Source organism: Colletes latitarsis, chromosome 11, assembly GCF_051014445.1.
Source record: "Colletes latitarsis isolate SP2378_abdomen chromosome 11, iyColLati1, whole genome shotgun sequence".
In the NCBI taxonomy this organism is placed as follows: Eukaryota; Metazoa; Arthropoda; class Insecta; order Hymenoptera; family Colletidae; genus Colletes; species Colletes latitarsis.
The window spans coordinates 25946806-25969618 of NC_135144.1; the positions used below are offsets into that span (position 1 = coordinate 25946806).

The 22813-nt window shown below is 40.6% G+C and overlaps 1 protein-coding gene across 7 annotated transcripts in view; it reads left to right on the forward strand.

Annotated features, from left to right (window-relative positions):
* The window catches only part of LOC143348272 (A-type potassium channel modulatory protein DPP6), a 175629-nt gene that overhangs the window by 131752 nt on the left and 21064 nt on the right, over positions 1-22813 (forward strand). Inside the window, exons 1-2 of one of the 7 annotated variants that reach the window (XM_076778310.1) lie at positions 15495-15836; positions 15919-16021. The exons of 4 other annotated variants lie outside the window; for them this stretch is intronic. In XM_076778310.1, coding sequence (XP_076634425.1) covers positions 16007-16021 — 15 coding nt within the window. In that variant the 5' untranslated portion in view covers positions 15495-15836; positions 15919-16006. Of the gene's footprint in view, positions 1-10898; positions 11717-15494; positions 16022-22813 lie in introns of those variants that run through there. 2 more of the 7 variants (XM_076778308.1, XM_076778309.1) reach the window with 2 other exon arrangements.

Here is a 22813-nt window from a genome sequence, read left to right on the forward strand (position 1 = left end):
AACGACTTCGTAAAGTCGTCGTTTTCTTTGCGCGCTGCCACCAGATTTTCCACCAAGACGATAGAGTCAAGTTTCGGTACTAATTACACGATTCGGTAGAAACCGGTAAAACTTCGAAACACGAGAAGAAGTGAAAGCACCCTTCCGCTACGTTCGCCGACCAGAGAACTATGATCGTACGATTACCATAAACTTGCATACTTCCTGAGGTCGGGAACAAAAAGGGGGAATTAAATCCGGTCTAATAATATTATTTTACCGCGTACTAACAGTAATTGCTAACAGCAACATGAAGAAAAACGTCTTGGAGGAGAGTTCATCTCCGTGTAATAAATTTTAACTGTGTCCTCTTTCCAGAGTACGGGTAATGATTCTTTAAATGAACATGTGATTCGTAAATTGAACATTTCTATCTTTCCTAACCGGGGTGATCTCCCATCGTAGCCAATGAAGCACAAAAGACGGCATTTAAAAGACAATTACAGAAATGATTCTTAAAACAAACACGTGATTCGTAAATTGAACATTTCTATCCCTCCCAAACTGGGGTGCTCCCCTATAGAACCAGTGAAACCATACCAGTAAAACCGTAAAAACGAATCGTATCCTAAATTGCTATTTCTTCATATTTGCTTTTCTATTAAAAAAATTATATTCCAATGCATCCCGATCGCAATTTTATTTTCAGATTAATAATATCAAACTTATGTAACTTTATCCTTAACGTCCCGGTTTTGCCCTCCCCCACACGTAACATTGAATTTAAAAATCGTCACACGTCCACGAATAAAATTCGATGCGTGAAAATCTTTCGGACAATTTCAGAGCCCCCATCGTAGATCCGAGGGCGAGGCAATTACGCGCGAGTAGGGCAAGCAAATCGCGAGGAGTCGTCGAGAGGATTCATTACGCCAGCTCCTCGGGTTTCGTGGCGTTTGTTTTCACTGCTCTCGTCGCCTGGCCACGCGAGAATTGACTGTCGAGGGTCAACGTTGGCCGATATATCGCGTCTTGGAAACCGTTTCGACGGCTGAAGAGCGTCTCGAACGCGCCCTCGTGAAAGTTAATTATGCAAAGGCTCGCGAAACCGTCCCGGCCGCGCCATCTCGAGATGGAAAACCGATGCGTTTAAAGGCGAGGACGTCGTGCGAGCGGTTGATAACCGAGAGACGATCTACCCTTCTCCCCCCGGGTTATAATTCACCCCCAACCCCACTGGGTAAACCGAATACTGTCTACCTTTACCCCCGGATTCTTCGCGGATTCTTGCGACGGAGTTTTCGCCCCGTTGATTGCGTCTTCGTGGCGATTGAAATTCCTGGGGAATAAGAAGTTGCTAGAAAGAGGGCGGATGAAGATAGCAGAACCAGAGCCTGGACCGGGAATTGGCAAATAATTATCAGCTCCTGGAAGCCCGATATTAAAGTCTCGGGGCTTTCACGGCTACGAATGGCGCCGTTAACGTGGATCTCACGAATACAGTGTTCAGTTTCTATCGATTCCAACGTTTCGGGCACGATAGTGTCCTAGAAACCATCCAGCAAATCAATTTTTTCTATCCGGAGCGGAAGAAGCTTTCGAATTGTTATCGAACGAATCCGTATCGAGGCATTCCAAGCTAAGACTCTCAAAGAACAAAGTACGGTCACCAATGATAAATTGCAAAAATTGTTCAAAAATAATTAGGACAGGAATTCGATAGAACTGTCTTTTGACGTAAATGTTTTATGGTAATTGAAAATATTCTATCGAACAATGGCGTCTGTTCTTCTATCTAATTTCTGTCGTCAAATTTCGAGTGTGGATCACTCATGGTACCACAACGATCAACAGTGGGGCACAAGCGCTAGAGAATCTCGTCCGATCAACAAAGTTAAGCCGAACATAGACAGTGTTTAGACGAGCGACTATCTGGGGATTTCTGTGTGCTGTTGGCATCAGTGATTCGAATTCCAACCCCGAAACCTATAAGCCCCCCGGCTAATGGTCAACAGCAGTCGGTATTGGTTAACAGAAAGAAACAGACGCATTCGCGGAGAACCGAATCCCGGAGTGTTTGATTTCTCAAGGCTGACTCCGATCGACTTATACTACTTGATTGATCAGAATCCCTTCGTGTGTACCCTGCACTCGTACCACGGATAGACGAGTGCCAATCAGCATTTATTACTTCCCCGTTCGCTTGCAGGAATACTGCATACTTGATCGATTAAAAAACGCTGATTGGTGCTTTTCTTAACGCTCGAACCGCCCACGCCTATGGTGTGGTAAGTTAAAATTATAGATGCAATGGTAATGAAAATTCGTTCTCTTATGAGGAAACTACGGTCAATTTAAAAAAATTCAGTCGTGAAATTTTGTACGCTGTTTATTAATTTTCATCGATTTGACCACTTTGGTAGCTTTAGCGTTAAACGCAAAGTGTATATACTATGTGAAAACTGTACAAAATTTATTCGTTTGAATTTTTGAAAATTGACCGTAGTTTTCTCGTAAGAGAACGAATATACATATACATAGCATTCTTGAGGATTTGTTTATTAATTATATAGTTAATCTTAAATAAAAGGAATAAAATTCTACCCATACCTTTCGAACCAAATAATGTTTTCACGTTTTTTCTCGACCGAATCAAAAGCATTTTGTTAATTTGGATAAAATAATTGGATTCAAAAATGTCGTTCAATTTGAGGAACACGATATCACATTTTAATTATGTACATTCCCATTATGTAGAACGAGAAACAGGTGATTTACGAAACCCTTTCAGGTGTGCGAAACGAGTTCACAAACAACCTTATTAATGAACTAGCTCGGGGGTTTCAATCTCTGGAAAAGATCGTACGTCAGCGAAATTTTCGATGCGATGTATAATGATGCATAAACAGCAATTTGCTCGAACCTCGCCCTTTCGCCTTGTTTCGCCTAAAATGCACCGTGTCTGCGCGAAGTGGAATTCTTAAGACGACGTTTAAAAGACGATTACAGTGATGTTTCTTAAAACGAACACGTGATTCGTAAATTGAACATTTCTATCCCTTACAAACTGTGGGATCCCCTTTTAGAACCAGTAAAGCATGAAATACGATATTTAAGATACAATTACAGTGATGGTTCTTAAAATGAACACGTGATTCGTAAGTTGAACATTTCTATCCGTTCTAAACTGGGGTGCTTCCCTGTAGAACCAATGAAACGTGAAAGACAACATTTAGAGCTATGTTCAATTTACGAATCATCGCTATAATACAATGTTGGTACCAATTTTCAGGTCTCCCTTAGAAAACTAATTATTTCGTAGATTTACGAATATTTCGAGAATTTCCGTAGCGATGTATAATGATGCATAAACAGCAATTTCCTTCAACCTCGCCCTTTCGCCTTGCTTCGCGAAAAACGCGTCGTGTCTGCGCGAAGTGGAATTCATATGTTGCTTCACCGTCGCGAATAAAAAACATATTCATGGCAAAGCGCATAAAATTCCGAGGATGCAGCCACAGAATTTGGAGATATTGTGAGCAAGATTACTATGAAAGTACGAATATTTGAATACGCGACCGCGATATAAAATATCTTATAAAGTATTCTTCTTCCAACCCATTCGTTTCTACGATTTTCCGGCTCTCTTATACTCCGTCATATTTTTCTAAATTCCCAACTGGAATAAAATTAATATTTCCGATAATGTATCGCCACGATTCGTGATCCAACCTTGAAAAAATTCTTTCGAAACTGACGATAAAAAGTTCGAATCCGCTGGCTCGTTCAATGGCATAGTTCAGCTCGCGTCTTCCCCCTCAGGAAACTACGAGAATGTCATGGCGGATGCAACAAAGTGACATTCCCAGCGTCGCCTCAAAAGGAGAGAAGTTTGGAAATAGTTTCCGCGGCGCCGTAGAATGTCACGGAACGCTAAAACTGCACGCGTAGTCCGCGACCGATATTATTTATAACTTAAACACTCTCCCATAGACGACGCGCGCGCGTGTAATTCCCATAGACACGGATGGGGTATTCTGATCGATAAAACTGAGGCAGCGTTCGCGGGGCGGGAAAGTCTAAATTTACACCTGCCGCCGGAATACGACTGTTTGGATAATATTTACACGGATACCGGGGACGATATTGTTGCAACACCGGGGCCTGTAAATTTTCCAGCGCCCTGGCATGCAGATTTATTCATGAAAGCCCGTCACTGCCGAGTCTCCGGGACGTAACCGCAGTTTGTACCCGGCAAACTGTAGTCATAAGCGCCCCGTAACTCGACGGGGTCAGATAACTCACATCGGCCTCAAATTGTTTTACGTATCTGGAAAGTTTAGAGTGCATGGATAAGAGAAACATCCTTACGCGTTTACAATTTTTAATAGACTCAACGATGAAACACTACTATTATATTAATATTATATTTGGTGTATTTCAATTACATGGGTACGGGATATTGGGAGATTTTGGTGGAAGTAGAGTAAAAAGAAATTTAAATCACTTCTTGGAAAGGAAAGGAGAGATGGTGAATATGTACTAATGGGTGGACGGTTGAATGCTTGCGAGAGAGACAAGAGCACCCCTCTGGTGGCGAGTGCAAGAACTGTCGCTACATTCGAATAACTGTTTCATTACTCTGAGAGGGTGGTATTTCTGCTAAACTCATGGAGAATAAATTCGAGGTTTACATTCTATGCGTTCCTCCACAGTTGACAAGAAAACAAAACAACGCTTTGTGCAAGAAGCTGAACGTACAAATAAATTTTATACAAATATTTTAGATATACGGTGTCAACGAAACCGGTGCGCGAGTTTTAGAAAAATACCATCCCCTCTGTTGTATTTGATAATACCCAAAGAATTAAAAATGGAACAAGTGATTATAAATTTCAATATTCTGTGCGTTCCTTCGCGATTAACAAAGAAACAAGGACACTTTGCACGAGAAGCTGAACGTACAAATAAATTTTATACAAATATTTTAGATATACGGTGTCAACGAAACCGGTGCGCGAGTTTTAGAAAAATACCATCCCCTCTGTTGTATTTGATAATACCCAAAGAATTAAAAATGGAACAAGTGATCATAAATTTCAATATTCTGTGCGTTCCTCCACAGTTGACAAGAAAACAAAACAACGCTTTGTGCAAGAAGCTGAACGTACAAATAAATTTTATACAAATATTTTAGATATACGGTGTCAACGAGACCGGTGCACGAGTTTTAGAAAAATACCATCCCCTCTGTTGTATTTGATAATATCCAAAGAATTAAAAATGGAACAAGTGATTATAAATTTCAATATTCTGTGCGTTCCTTCGCGATTAACAAAGAAACAAGGACACTTTGCACGAGAAGCTGAACGTACAAATAAATTTTATACAAATATTTTAGATATACGGTGTCAACGAAACCGGTGCACGAGTTTTAGAAAAATACCATCCCCTCTGTTGTATTTGATAATACCCAAAGAATTAAAAATGGAACAAGTGATTATAAATTTCAATATTCTGTGCGTTCCTTCGCGATTAACAAAGAAACAAGGACACTTTGCACGAGAAGCTGAACGTACAAATAAATTTTATACAAATATTTTAGATATACGGTGTCAACGAAACCGGTGCACGAGTTTTAGAAAAATACCATCCCCTCTGTTGTATTTGATAATACCCAAAGAATTAAAAATGGAACAAGTGATTATAAATTTCAATATTCTGTGCGTTCCTTCGCGATTAACAAAGAAACAAGGACACTTTGCACGAGAAGCTGAACGTACAAATGAATTTTATGGAAATATTTGTCGTGCACGGTGTCAACGAGACCGGTAGAGTTTTGAGGAAATACCGTGGAGCGAAAATCGTCTGGAGGAGTCGAATATCTCGAAGGAGCTCTGCAGTCCCTGTTCTCCAGCAGCGCGCAATTTAGCGGAGCATCGAGCCGAACAGAAGGATCGACAGGAAAATCCTTTCTACAAAAGTCGTGGCGCGAAAACACGCCCGCCTCCCTGATTGGTTGCGGCTGACAGCTGGATGCTTTTCAGTCCCTGGACGGGCACTGGAGGGAAGCGTTGGCGATTCACGGAGCTACAACGACGCCTTTAACGACTGGGCGTCCCTGTTATCGCGTCGGGGCGATCCATTAACGACGCTGCCGATGCAATCTCGCGAAACGGCGTTCGCGCGTCCTTTGTCGACTGCAGGTTCGGTTCTCACCGGCGCTGATCAGCGAGTTCTCTTTTGGTCCTGCCTTGTCCTTCGCGTTAATGAGAATTCCTGGCCCTGCAAAGGTCTGGCGATACACAACGGTTCCATAGAACCGGGAGCAACGTTCGTACCGATCCGCGATGGAACAGTATCTCCAAATGACGATTACAATTCAAATTTCTGGTCAAATCCTCCAAATTTCCGAGTCCATTTGAGTAGATCAATTTAATTTGTAATTTAGGAATTATTTCTAACAATTTTATGACATTATTTTATTAGAAAAATTGCTAAATTTATGTCGCCAATTTCATTTTACTATTTCCAGTTGTTAAATATCTGTTTAATCGCGAGCAGACCTTGATCGTGCAATTTTTTATTCATATTTATTTCGTAGACCGATTAATGCACGTATAAATACGCGATATTAATTATACAAGGTGCATGTACTTTCACAGTAATTGCCCGAAATAAATCATGATGTATGATATTGCAATATCAATCAGACATGGCACGCGTTAATATCACTGTAATAATACTCGATTACAAAAATAGGTACCTGGACGCGTACGCTTGTGTTACAATTACGAACGAAGCGTAAAATTGGAAATATATATTTTTGAAAAATACACGTATAAAAATAAATGTTAGAATCGTTTGTTGTTTGTTTAAAAAGGAAACGGTTTTCTACGGCGACGTTCGGGATTCGTGTCAATGGCTGAATCGTTTCGAATGGCACCAGAGATTGTTGACTATCGTCTTGATACTGGCGGAGGATCTAGGACAAAGGATCAATCGATTTCGGTGAATGTTCAGCCGTTGAGCAAATTGCAAGCACCTTCTCGCGTGTTTGCAAATTGTTGTACCGTTCGCGTGTTTGCGAACTGTTCGGACAATTCTCATTAACCTATACAAACCTTGAGAAACTGAGCACGTGGACCTCCTACGCGGCGAGCTCGAAAAAATAATGGCGCAACTGCAGATCTAAATTCAGCACGTGAAAATAATAAACACTCGTTTCTACTATCCCGACAATTTTTATTCTCACGAAAATTACTCCGTCGTTTGATTCAGACTACGAGAGATACCTAAAACTCGACTGATATTAACTTCTTTGACAATATGAATTATAAGAGAAGTAAATCTTGCCCTCTTTGCAGAATTCAATAATAATTCTTAATAAGAACACGTGATTCGCAAATTGAACATTTCTATTCCAATTGGGGAGCCCCTGAAGCCAGTGAAACGCGAAAGACAATATTTAAAAGACGATTACAGTAACGATTCTTAAAATGAATACGCGATTCGTAAGTTGAATGTCTCAAAGACTACAGGAGACCCTTAAAACTCGACTGATATTAACTTCTTTGACTGTCTTCGTCCAACATAATAGACAATATGAATTATAAGAGAAGTAAATCTTGCCCTCTTTGCAGAATTCAATAATAATTCTTAATAAGAACACGTAATTCGCAAATTGAACATTTCTATTCCAATTGGAGAGCCCCTGAAGCCAGTGAAACGCGAAAGACAATATTTAAAAGACGATTACAGTAACGATTCTTAAAATGAATACGCGATTCGTAAGTTGAACGTCTCAAAGATTACGAGATCCTTAAAACTCGACTGATATTAACTTCTTTGACTGTCTTCGTCCAAAATAATGGACAATGTGAATTACAGGAGAAATATATGTAAAAATATGTTTCTTTGTGTACTGAACATTTTGTAGAGTGATATCTCACGTAACATCGTACGACGAGAGTATTTCCATTTCAGATGCAGACGTCTCCTTAAATACCAGGTCTAACGCATAACTAATTCACCCCTATTATTTTCGTTCCTAGTGGATCGATCAATATTTTTTTCCGACGATTGACACGATGATCAGGAACGCGTTTTAAGATAATAAATAGGTGTATCTCTTCCCTGCGATAGCAAACATTTTTTTAAATATTTTTCTGCCTGCTCCATTTCATTAAAATCGATAAGTTACGGTCGAACGATTCTCCCTAACGAGTTCCCCAAATATTCCCACCACAAAATCCACAGAGCACCTGGGTAACATCTTGCAAAAATTCTTCAATCTCTGGAATAACATGGAAAACGTTTACGATGGGGCTCGAAGTCGTTCCGCGCCGGAAGTCCAGGCAGATTATCTGTCTCATCGTCGTGAAATCTGGTAAAAAGTCGAGAAAATTCGCAGGAGAATGGTCCACCGGTGCCCACGAAAATGCAGTTTTGCATGCGAGCACGGAATAACTCGATCATCCACGGACTACAGAGGGTGAGGAGGCCATAGAAGGGTTGCGGAGGAACGTACTCAAAGGCATAATACAGCGTTCAACGGGGGAAACGAGCGATTATAAATAGACGATTATTCACTTTTGAGCGTTAACAATTTATACAACCGAAACTATTATTCTGAATAAAGGAGTGTTTTGACAAAATTGGAGTTATAATCTTAAGAACTGGAATAACGTACGAAATTTCTATGGGGCACACTGCTATTTTGAATAAAAAATCGTTTTGACAAAGTGGGAGTAACAGTAAAAATTTTATAAAACTCTAGCGCTATTATCGTCACCATCTTACGAACTCGTCAAGTAATGCATTTTCTATTGTAGCTTTTCAAAATGTTTCTAAAGTGATAACTTACGGTTCGTCTTGGCCTCCCCGGGTTACGTGTACGAGAGTAACTGTATTTGTTTCAGTTAGTGTACATGCACGTGGCCCCTTTGAGACTGGCGAGAAACCCGTCACACGCTGGGTCAACTATAACCGCAGAAGCAACGACGGTTTCGGCCAACCGTTACCTTGTTGCGTGTTATCTGCGGGTCCTGATGTCGAGGAGTCTCTATGGACGCTCAGAGTCCAACTAGAACACCGTTCTCCCCGTCTTCGTCGACCCAAAACCACCCTTAGGCCATCCTACACACCGACGTGCCGTATTCAGTTTTCAAGGGAGAGCATCGAGATTCGGAATGTCGAAAATATTCGCGACAGCTTCGAATTTCGACTTCGTATAAAAATGATACGTTCACGATGTGTCGACTTCGAGAAGACGAATTTGAACTTTTGTTTATGGAACGATTCACCCTCCCATTTGAATTCCTATTCGATCAAAGCATACTTTCGAAACCCTGAGCTTTGGGTGAAAACAAAAGGAAGAAATCAATCTTTTTCAGCCGTGACGCGAGGAAATTCCCTTAACAAATTGACTGCCAATCACTCGGAATCGAGTGACACGTATAGCCCACAGGGAGCCGCGTCGCTCGTGTTCCGAACGGCGCCCATATTTACTCAGTAACGAACGATATCTATTAATAGGCGTTTCTGTCAGAACCGTGACGAGGCTAATAAAACAACGATGATTATGAAAACAATCACGGGAAACGATAAATTCGACTCATCGAAAACATTTTGATACATTCCCTGTCGATCGTTTACGGGATATTTAACAAATTGTTTGGAGAATACGTAAAGATACTTACGAGAATCGACGTGTCTCTTTTCTAAACAAAAATATACTTGACAAAGAAATAATTCCAGCGGTAATAAAATAATACTATACATTTTTCTATATAGTTCGAAGACCAGAATGAGGGTTAAGGTTCATCAATGACCCCTCTCTTGAAGTAACAGCCCACCATCATGAACTTTGTGTCCCTTCTCTAAGCGAAAATACAACCTTCTATACAGAGTTAAATTTTATTAACTGCAGGAAAAGAATTCTCACCATATTTGGTGAGCAGCGATAAAATAATATTGTAATTCGAAGACCAGAATGAGGTTTATCAATGACTCCCTCTTCAAAGTAACAAACCGCCATCACGAACTTTGTGCTCGCTCCAAAGTTGAGGAAACGCTGCAACTCGTAGGTCAGAGTACCGTGACGGACGAGAACGGGACAATTAGAACTCTGAGTCAGTGAAACGGAAGCCAGAAGCTTCGAATTGGTAACGAAACGAGTGTCGATACGTTCCTTCTGTGACAAAACGCTTTGACCAGGGGACCGGTGGTGCCCTCTGTTTGGTCGATACGTCTTCGTCTAGATTCCTGCGCGTCTTTCTGTGATTCTTACTGATAAGATCAATCCTATCGATGCTACGTGGCCTGTCGCCGGCGATACGGATGAATTTAGAAGCGCTTCAGAGTTTAAATTATCCGATATCGGACGAAGACACCGACGGGAACGGGTCATCAAATGCTCGATGAAAATTCCATGAATCTATTTTCCACGTTTCTCGGGATAAAACCCGAGTCTGCGGCCAGGGTCCGGCGAACGGATGTGTTTTACGCGCAACCCGCCGACGGCACGTCCTCCGTTCGATTATCGACCCTTCTGACCCCCGTGGGATCGTTGGCGCGAGGGGCGAATCGGCATATGTTACCCCTTTGAACTTTCTGCGGGGCAAAAAGAGTCCCTTTTCCCTCGGCGAGAAACCATGTGTCAGTTCGACATTGTCTTTCGGTGCGGACGGTGCTTATCGAAACCACGAAGAGTCAGCTTTTCCGCGAAATGAAATCTTCCGCGCGGTTCCGTAGACAATTGGTGAGCCATTTCTCGATTCGTTCGCCCGAAATTCTCTCGCGCTTCGCCTCGACGGTATTTCTCCGCTTTGGGGCAAACAAACTCGAAATTCACCCTCTAAACGCGTGTTTTCTTACTCTATATTCTTTAAAAAGCTCCTTTTCGAGTAAACGAACACGTATTCCGATTCAACGCGAAAAACTGAACAAACAACGTGGAATAAAATTTGTTCGCGCGAGGCTCGGTTGCGGAGAAAATCGATCTCGAAGTTACTCGGGGCGCGAGGGAGTCGCGATGAAGCGCGTGCGGCGCTCGAGCACATTCGGAGTCGATTTTCTCAGGAACGAAGCCTCGCACGGGAAAATCGTATCCCGCGTTTTCGGTTCGTTTTTGCGCGTAGAATCCGCCTACGATTCGACGGAATTGCTCGTTTACGGGGGTATCGTGCACGCAGGTCTTGGATCTTCTCGACAAACCGAGTAACGGCGCCGCGCGATCGTATTTATAAAACTCGTGGAACGTTGTGTGTGTGTCGAACGGAACGCGTCGTGGTAGACTGGAGGCGAATTTATGCACTTGCCCCTGCGCATTCATCAGCCGCATCACAGAGTAGATGGCACTGTAAACGATTTACAATACACGTCCGGCGTCGTGTGTGTATATAATTTATAACACGTCAAGAGAGGAACGGGCGAGGGACAAAGAGTACACTGAGGTGTGGAGGGCAATGAGCCAGAAAGTCTGGCTGAAAGATTCCTCTCAGTCGAGCCTCGTTCCTCGGTGACGAAGGATTGCCCGTTCTCGTTCGACATCCACGGAACAGGTGAAAATAACGCTGAAACTGTGTCGAAACAAGTGTCTGCACCAGTGAGAATGCAGTGTTTCGCGCAAGTCGCGATCCTCGTCGGCGAAATGTTGCGTTGATCGTGCTATTTCTGGAACCCAGCCGCCAAAGAGGAGCTACGATGGCCAATACGCCGGTCAATTTGTCGGAAGATAAGCAAACAACTTGGAATAAAATCCCCCATTTCGTGGTTTTTACGCTAGCAACGACTTTTCCAGCTCCCGTCATTGTCCGTCGCTGTCTCGTCCCGTCCATCGCCATGTTTGCGATCTGGTCGCGCCTTTATTCGCGTTTCGTGCGATAGAGGATTTTTCTCAATAGATTCAACGTATACGTGCATCGTTTCTCGTTCGAATACGTTTCGTCGCGCACCTGCGAACTCGCGAAACGCGCTCTGGCACGGACCTACCGGAGATTCTCGTACTATTGCTCAATTTTCTCGGTCGCGCGAACATTTGGCAATAACTGTACCTCCTGTCCCATTCACACCACCCACGTCTGCTCGATATTGCCGGAGGTTCAAGCAACTCGCAATAACAAGACGCGACGCGAGCTGGGAACATCGACGTTCGTCCTTGAATCTCCATTTTAAAATTCCACCCACGTATCGACACTGGAACTAGCAATTATAGTGTATTTATTTGTAGCAAATAAATTAGATCGATAGTTGAATAGATGTTATGGAAAGCTATGGTAAATTACTATTTTTATTGGAAATTATCAACGGGTCATTTTGGTAATTCTAGTGTTAACGAGCCCCTTGGTTTTATGGAAGCTGACAAACTTAACGACAGAATTGTTTGAAAAAAATGCCCCAAATAGTTTATCGCACGATTTCCTTACAGTTTTCGTCACTTTTCTAAGCACCGTAGTAGTTAACTCGATTAATTTTAATATTTACGTCATCGATTGCAACAAAGTGTGCACACTTTGTCCCTTACCAAGCACCACAAAAGAAAGAATCGACCTAGCTAGATGTAAAAGTGTGCTAGTAGTGGTTGTATTCCATCAACATTCTGTCCATTTTTATTGTACGAAGATATCAATTTTTTCCGTGCAGAGGAACGCACAGTTCGGTTTAAAAAAACAAGAAATTGCATCAAACCAAAAATTTACGTCATCGAAACACGGTGGGGGATTTTTTCTCTATCGATTTTTTGTATCTTCGGTTGGGAAAGAACGAAAGCTCACGGCTCGTCCCAGTTTTTATGCGTACAGGAACAAAAATACACGAGTCGAACTATCAAACAAAACAAGTCACTATTTTTGCGCTAGACTCTGTTCGTGCAATTTTGGATTTACGTCAGTTGATTGGGCAACAGTAATTATAAGAAAACTCTAAGAGTCTTTTAACATTTGCTTTCCGCGGTATTATAACGTGGATCCAGTTTTTCTAGAACCTTTTTTCGCAACTTTTACAAATACCGGAGTAATTACGAAACAAAGTTTGCAAGGGATGGAACGTTCCATCGCAACAAAGTTGAGAAAGAAAATGAAATAAAAATATATACAAACGGCGGTCTGATATTCCTGCATCCCATATTCCAATTTTTACTACGATTAATTTGTTTCTAATACGAATTATTAACGACTCGACTAGGAAGCTTTCCACCAGGGAGATTTCTAAACTTCGAAAGACTCGTTGTACTCGAGTGGCAAAGAATAGATAATCTGCCCGAGAGTTTCAAATTAAGTTCCGCGAAAAGGTGTGAAACGAAAGTTAAACATCCAACGGGTAATTGCACGAAGACTGACACCTCGTAACTTAAAATTGCAAACGCAGCTCCGTGGCAGCATAAGTGAATCGAATGTCCGTCCGAAAGAGTCGCGCAGAATTTTAAGCGTCCTCGCGATGCCTAAGATTTTGATGAAACCAGCACGCTGCCCGAGAAACTTTCGCAGTCTTCAAATACTTCATTAATTTCTACGGATACTTCCAACTGACTTTCATAGTTATATACTTAACACTGCAATTTCGTAAAGTTTATTTATAATTCAACCCAATACTCTCGGCTTTGCACCAATTTAACCGCATAAGTTTCTAGGAAGACCATGTTTTCGAACCACCACATGCAATAATATCGAGACACTAGGTGCTTGAAGCTTCTAGAAATGTTCTTTTAGTAGACAAGTGCGTATATAAAGCTCCCATTGACACAAAGTTTATCTTATTTTACTAAATCTAAAACTAGCAAGTGTTTTCTCAAGTGTTCCTCGTGCATTTCCGGGGAGTCTTCTACTTACGACAAGTCTTGTTCACAGTTTCTCCGTTGCCAATAACAACAAGTACTTCCCAACCATTCGCAGAGAAGTTTATTTCGACAGACGCAAATATCTCTAAGAAATTCATCACTATTGTACTCTTTGTTTATTCTAAAACAGGTTCTTTTCTATGACGTTTCGATATGTCAGTTTGGGTCATCTATGATGAATTTTTATTCAAACAACTAACACAGTTTATTACACTCCCACTCGTAACTTCCTTATGAATTCTCACCAATTTTTACCAAATGTTGTTTATTACATTATGCTACTACTTCCCTACTTACAACGTAGTTTTTTTATTGTTTTTTATTGTTAACAGACAAATAAGAGAAGTATTAACAATTTAAACAGTACATAAAAATCACTATTACATGTTTTTTTCTCCCTCGAGCGGTCACCCATCCTGCCACTGCACGCGACCCAATGATGCTGCACTTTGGTGATCGGACAAGGATCGTTGCTTCCAACATCCGACAAACTCAATCCATAAAACATAAGTTTGTTCCCCCATTTATAGTGCACGAATACAAGTGGTAGTAATTATACACGCATGCCATTAGATAATTTGAAATATACGAATTTGTTATTGCATAATTTCGAGAAGAAATGCTCCCAAAGGAGAAGTCAATAATTTACAATAATTATTCGCCCAGTGTCTTCACGCAGTTTTATACGAAAATAACGTGGTCGATATCGCGATAAAAAAAAAGAGTTTCCTTGGGCCAAAGGCCGAAGAAATTTATGTACGCCTATAATTCTGCAACGTCCTGGAATCCGATAAAGCTTACCGGATTCCCTGGCTCGTGCCACGACCCGATATTCTCACTCCTGCGAATCGTTTCGCGAGCCAATAAACGTTACGTTATCTCGCGAAAATTTTCCGTGCCTCCTCCCCACCCCCTCCACGGAACCGTCGATGAAATCCAGCAGAAAGAAACATCACCCCGGCTTGGCTCGCGCTTATCGGCTCTCGTTACCACCCTTTCCGAGCTGTCCGTGCTTGTCTGTATCAGTTTCAAGCGGAGACGTTCCGCCCCGATGACCCCGAGCCCTTATTTCCATCCCCAAACGAGATTCGTGGAACCCGCGTCACCGACCAATCTGATTTCGTTCGTCGTTCGAACAAATTTTTTCGAATTATTGCGAGGGGGAGTACTTTCGAACGAGTTCGAAAAACAGAACTTTACGCTCGTAGCTGTTTCGATGAAAAGTTTATGAAATTTTAATTTCCTCTTTTGGAAGCCCTTCGAGTTTAGAACGAGGATTGGAATAATATACACGACGCCTCGAAATACGTCAATATTGAATAGTAAACAATTATTGTCGCCCGTTGTTATTTGAGTTCTATCGAGCACTCGAATTCAGAAGGTAAATATTAAAACAACGGTAGAAACAAAATTCCGATAGCTGTTGCACGAATGTCCAAAAGTGATTAATACACCTCCCTATTCGACCGACCTAAATGTCGTATGACGCATTTGGAACGAATTGATCGTTAGAATCTGATAGCATCGAACATAGAAACGATTTTAAAAAAGTTTTGATAGAGAAATGGCACGAATAGGCTACGAGAAGAGGTTATATCATCAAATTATATTTGTCAAAATATACAATATTAAAAGAGACAACGTTGTGAATCTGTGGGACTTGAAAATAGAGAAACTACTAAAAATTTGCTACGTTAAAAATCGCTCTGTGACTAAATTTATTTTCTAACTTGTATCCAACTAACCGTATAATTAGCCTAGTTTGAATTTAAACGATATCTAAATTTAAACGGAATGCCGTAACGAAAGAATACGAGAGATACTGTTCGCGAACAAAGTTTAACATTTCCCGCCACACACAATCGTGTACGAATAATCGATACATCGGGTGACCACATCAAACATGCAAATGGCCGTTGTTCGATCGAGCGAGTGTCGCGTCACGCACGGCTAGAAGACTGCACCGATGGATTTCTTTCATTCGTAACAGTTTCGTTATTTCTGTGGCCCGCGGATCCTCGTAAGCTTTTCACCGTCACTTTTAACGTTGCAAAGTTTTAACAAATCTACGCTCCTCCTGCCAACTTGTGTCTCGCTTTCAGTACTTTGTCTACGCGACTCTGGATGCGTCGTATTACTCCACGCGTCCGCATAACCTGCACGATGATAAGTTTGTGTTAACCCACACATATGTTGGAAGACAAGGTAAGATCCCATTTTTTATCCACTAACGTAAAAAATCTGGGGAAACATATTCGTGCACCGTATCGCTTTCGACAGAAGTAACTTCGTTCGACAATGAAATTCTCACAGTCACTGAATTATATAAATTTTAGTAAGGTTGAAGTATTTCGTAACGAAGTATGAAATAATAATAGTCGACAGCCACCGAATGCACCAAAATGGCGTCGACTAAAGTCGCTACTCGCCATAGCATATACAGGGTGTTCGGTCACCCATGGGAAAAATTTTAATGGGGGATTTTACATGGCAAAATAAGACGAAAATCAAGAATACCAATTTGTTGATGGAAGCTTCGTTAAAAAGTTATTAACGTTTAAATTTCCGCCAGGACTGAATTTTTTTCTCGAAAGTGGGTAGGATTTCGGGGGTATGTCTATTCACTAAAAATGATTGTTATTGACCCCCGCAACCGAAAATAATTTTTTCAGAACGATTTGAAATTTTTTTTTTTCGTCGAAAAATTTAGACACCTACCCCCTGTCGATTTTTCTTAAAAACTCCTTTTTCATTTTTAATAAATTTGTTTGACGCCCTACAGAAAAGTTGTCTAATACTTTTTTGTAGGTACCTACAGGCTCTACTTCAGAAAAAAGTTTCATTGAAATATATTCATTATTGTAGGAGTTATGGCTGTTTGAAAATTGGACCATTTTTATGAGGTTTTTCTCATTTTACGGGGTCAAGGACCAACTTTTCGAATATTTTTGCGATTTGTGCATATTCTACACTAAAATACGCGGCGTTTGGCTTTTTGAACATTAAAGTCGTCCAATCCGTTCAGAAGTTATGACGTTTTAAAGATTTGCATGATATTTCAGTGAAACATATAAATGGTATGGTCAGACATTATATTTTCGGTAAAGAATTTTTTTCTCGAAAATGGTTAGGATTTCGGGGGTATGTCTATTGACCAAAAATGATTATAATTGATCCCTGCAATCAAAAATAATTTTTCCAGAACGATTTGAAATTTTTTAATTTAATTGTTAATAACTTTTTAACGAAGCCTCTATCAACAAATTGGTATTCTTGATTTTCGTCTTATTTGGACCTCTAGAATCCCATATTAAAATTTTTCCAAGAGGTGGCCGAATACCCTGTATATCTACGATCGTCTTTAGTCGACTCTTCATCGACAATTTTTGTTTCTTAAAATCATTATATTTTGAATTTTTAATCATCGACATCTAGTAAAATAATTATTATTACGTTTGACTCTAGGTCCTCCTAACCTCTTCTTGTAGCACACTTGCTTTCCTAGAAACATAGACGTTTATTCGGTAGTGAACGAAATATAACTTTTCAACTTGCATTATACATCACCACTAAATAAAAACAACCTACTAAACACTTATTTCTATGTTATAATTCGAAGAGCACAGTGACAAACAAACGTGTCAAACCAGTCTAACGAAATTAGACGATACGAAGTTAGCTCGTTCCGGATGTGTAGTATAAGTTTGTTCTGTCTCGACGAAATGAATTTACCTTCCAACGGAGTTTGGATTCCCCCTCCTCAAATTTTCCAGAAAATTTACACCTCTAGGTGGGGGGCTAGAAACTTGTCTACGACTAAGTTCACTCTGTTTTCCTAATTTCTGCAACGTCTACGAGCCTGATGCGTTCGCAGTTGCATCAAGAGTTCCCTAGGTTTCGAAGATACTGGCCCAAAAGAACATGTCTCAACTTGCGATACGATTACTCGATGTCATCGCGAAATCCTTTCCTCAGTTTCCCGCGTAGTATATTTTATTTCAAAGACTCTGGACAAAATTGACATCTTCCAAAATGTTAGATTTACGCGAACATCTCCTGTGTTATAAATGCAGTACACGGTGAGCAACGTTCGGAGATGCGGTATGCTTACAAAAATTGACGCGAGACTTGCGATAATTAAATCGAGACCTGCAATTCCGCGCAGCTGTCGTCACGGAATATTGGAAAAGCGCGAAGGAGTTTTCCCGCTGTCGAAAAGTTCGATGGCGCTCGAGACCGGCCTGGAAATATATGTTATTTCCATCGGGAACGCGGCAACTGTTGTAAACATGCAAATACAGCAGTTAGGACGAGCGCTGGTCGCGGAACCATTTCGCGCAAATAACAGTGCACCGTGGCGCGGCGAACTCGTCCTTTTTTTTTCGGCTGCATTAACGTTTCGCATTATTTACGAGCGCCGTGAGATACAATGTCTGCAAATAATGTAACCGCGGTGGCGAAGCGAACACCTGGCAGTCCGGTCTGGGGAAAAGTTGCCGGACTCGTCGCGAAATTAGCCGTTACTCTTCGCCAAATCAAATTTTCAGTAAAGAGAGTGGACGAAGGCCGGCAATTTTGCTATCTTTTTGAACCATTTTGATTTTATTAATCGTCGGGATACTCGGAAGCCTCTGTCGAAGTTATATTGATACGGCTCTTTTCTAAAGTGAAATTTATCGAGGACAATGTTGAATGGAACTCTACTTGAAAGATGATATTATAGTAGGCGTATTTCAGATGTTGCAATTCTTTTTAAGAAATCCCAAGAGCTTCTCAAAGTGTTTAAATGCTACTTAAACTTCGTGTCAAGACCACCTTTTATGACCGACTCTGTTGTAGGAAGAACAAACAGACTGTCGAGCGCTTGCGAGAAAGACAAGAGCGTGGCCCTCTGGCGGCGACCGCAGGAACTGTCGCCACGGGCGTACATTGAGTCCCAATCGTCAGAATATCGTGTTCTAATAACCGTAGCACAACCAAGAAGAATATAAATTTTATCACAATTCTCTGTGCACAGTGTAAACATTTTATTTTGTGAACGTCGGAAAGGAGCATTTTTCGAACTATCTAAATAAAGATTAGTTCTTTTTTTTACTGGTCGAAGAAGAGAATTGGGTCGGTTCATTATCGAAGAACTCGCGACGGGCTGTAATTGCAGGAAAATTATTCCCGTGTTTCATTACCGTACCGATAGCCCGAACGTCAAAGACCCATTGCGGCCATTATCTCCACGATCGATTAATTCCTCCCCCGATACATCAATCGAAACGCATCGACGCGGGCTCGCTTTCCGTGTTCTCTTTTCGTCATTGCATTTGCAAAGCGGCACAATAGGGTAATCCCGACGCGACAGTGGCGGATATTCCGCTACCCGACTTCCAATTTCCATTCGTAGCCAGCGTATAGGCGGGGCCATATTGTAGCCCCCGGAATATAAACCAGAAACGACGCGACGGGGTAGGGAGGGGGGAGAGAAGCACTTGATATAGAAAATACTAAATCCCTCGGAAGACTGCGCTCGTTCCGCGACCGGCTATCGGGAATCGATGGACAACGAAAACAAAAATATAAAATATATATATTGAGAGAATTGGTATTTTAAGACGACGGAGAGGATCAATTAATCAGTTCACGCGTAATTAACGATCGCCTCCATGGCTGTAATCTCGACGCTGGAGTTGTCGACCAATTTTACAACCGGCGGGGAAAAGTTTATTCCGTTTCGGAAACGTTTGCTTATTATTAAGCACACTCGTCGAAAGTTTACCGACGTTTTATTTATAAACGTTATTAATTGAGAACGTTGTTTGTGCGGCGAGAGAAAAAAAAATCGTTTCGGTGTTACTTTCGCCTCGGGAACGTTTGTTTATTTCAAATATATTTATCAAAACTTGACGTTTTATTTATAAACGCTGTTAATTGAGAATGAAACTTTGGGATTTATAAATTTCATTAATTGAGAAAGTTATTTCTAAAACGAGGACAATAATTTCGTTTCGGAGTTATTTTCGCCTTTCACGAGGAAACAATGCTGCTCGATAAGAACAGAGTCTTCTTTCGAATTCCAATGTATTCAAAATAAATGGAAAATACAGAAAAAAATTTATTTCACGTGAACCTTCGTTTTTGGGAAAATCTATTATAAAAATTCATTTGGTGTAGTGCTATTGATTATGACTTTGTCACCGCGTCTGACCATTATTGGATATTACTACTTAGAAAATTTCTATTCGAGTACTTTTAAAAATGTAAAAAAATCAGAAAATTACAGCTTTTATTTTACAATGATTCCTTTAAGAACAGCACTTAATTAATAATAGTATTAAATTTATCAATACCACTTGACAAGTTTTAAATTTTGAAAATGTAAAAATATCAGTTATAAAATTTTACCCTCTGTCTTACAATGACTATAAAGTGAAATAAAATTTCGTCAAATTTATTAAAAGAGAGAAAATGGATACTAGAACGGTAGTTATTCGACAACTTCGTCAGATTTTTATACGAAACCATGAATTTCACATCTCTGAGGTGCACGTTTCATCGGTGCTATAACTTAGCGTATGGAAGACGCCCCCGCAAAGGAACGCCTAAAACTTGGGAACAGTCTCGTCGCGTGGCAAACTTGACAGATATTTTCTCCCTGCCGTCACGCCACCGTCGTACAGGGAATATTATATTTTCGCGATGTTCTTGCATCCTCGAAATTCACAGTGTTTCGTATCGCGCTAATGCTACCTTAGCGGCTCTGTAACGCGTATATTTTACTATTCCGCGAAATATGGGGGAATTTCTGAACACGTACACCGCGATCCGTGTCGCTCACCCTCGAAACTTGCGCGATTCGTCGCGAACCTCCAACGATCGTTTCTCTTCCAACGACTGGAATCGAAATATTCTTATTCGAGTAGAATTTCCAGGCGAAAGAAGTTGACCAAAAGATCCGAATTATCGCAAACGAGCTCAGAAATACTATATCAGAGCAGTGTGTTGCGTTAAAGTGTAACACTAATGATACAAAATTCTAGTTTGTACTTCTGTCCACTAATTCAGTTTACGATCGTGTTAACATATTCTAGTCTATTCTACAGTATTGTACGCTAGTCCATTCTACGTACAGTTGGAAACTATCCAACTTGCTGACTATAGCGGCCGTACAGTATTGTACGTTTTAATTGAATTTGGTTGAACGCGAGAACGTAAAATAGCACGCTGCAACCAGTTTCGAATTTTTTCCCCTTCTTTGGGCAGTATGTAGTTTTTACAAAAAAATTGACTTTGAATATTCATGAGAAACCCGTGCAATGGAGCACGAGTCGGGCACGAACACAAGTAGTAATAACGAGTAATGGACAGACGCGCCGTACTCAAACGCGCATCCAGCAAATTCTCGAAATCAATTTGATCGAAATCAAAACATTCTGTGAAATGTTTCATCCTGCATTATCGATTCGCTTTTTCGCGCGGATTAACTGCATTGCTACCAGTAGCTACCAGACCAGGCTCTACATTTTAAATATTTCGTATTAGAAAATTCTTTATCGTTTATCATTTGAGCTCGTAGGATGTAAGTCGGAAAAATTCATTTTAAACTTCGTCGTCTCGGGAATATATTACATCTCGACTCTTTTATGGATAGATTGAATCTTTTTTTAATTTATGGTGTCAAAGGGATTCATGAACTGGCAAGAGAAGCGAGGAAATGGTCCATGCAAATGCATGTTTGAGTACTTCCTTAAAATGTAATATCTCTCCGTCTTCTAAGGGCGATATTCCCTCAGGATTTTTTGAAAATCTCTGTAATATAGTTTATGAGTTATCGTGAACCCATTAACAATACCAGTTTTTCTTTTTCTCTTTTACGAGGGAACGTACTTTTAATTTTTGCATTATATGTATACAAAGTTGTGTTTTGATGTTTATTAATATATAAGGTAAAACGCCCTTGAAAACGAGTTTTGTTCCAAGTCGATACCATAGTTAGTTCTAGAGAAAACAATTATTTACGAAAAAATGGCATAGTAATTATGCAAACACCCTGTGTAAAAATTTACATTCATTTTCAATTAAATAAACAATTTATGATCCAGTTTTATGGCACACTAGTCCTATGATCAATAGGAAGTGCTGAAATTATTTTGAGTATGTAGCGTCAAAGTAAATTTCAAAATAAACATAGAAGATAGCAAAAATTATAGTAGGTGATATGATCATTAGGTAGAGGATGAAATGCCCTTTAAAATGAGCGTTCAAACAAGTCGATAGCTTTATTAGTTCCGGAGATATAGCGATTTCAGTTTCACGTCGATGCGGTGGCTAGTTTCGGAGATATAAGGGTCCGAAGCGTTTGTTTACTTTCTTACTAAGGTCGTTGACCGCACGCGCTCGTAGTAAATAGTAAACGTGACGTCACTCGGTCACTCGGTCAGTAGGTCAACGTGCGATAAGGAGGTCCGACGCGACGCGTTAGACCAAGACAGCGATAGTCGAATTGAGAAAAATTACCTTTTATATAAATTACGATATCTCGAAAACGGAAAGTTCGATCGACAAAAACCAAAAACCATTTTAAAGAGGAAGGGTCACCGCTTCCAACTATGGCTTAGTTATGCAGAAAGCATGAGTGGTTTCGAAACTGCACGCTTCTAAAGTTTAACTATTTTAATACGCATTGTAAGACTGTTCTAAGACAGTGGAAACTGAAAATTCTCCCCTTTCGTCTTTGCTATGCATATATTTAGTTAGGTCTGGGTTAGGTGTAGTAAAAGATGGACTAAAAAAATATTTTCGTATAGTTTAAGAGTCCCTCCCAGAAAATAAAAATGAAAAAAGAATAAATAAATGAAACGTTTAGAATTTCTTGGAGTAGATAGAATTTCACGTTTGGCGAGATATATAATTCGCTCGTTCTCGTAGACGATCTATCAGCGTTACGTTCGATCGGAACAAAATAACGTTCGGTAGACGAGTGCAGCCCCGTAAACAGCGTAGGCGGGC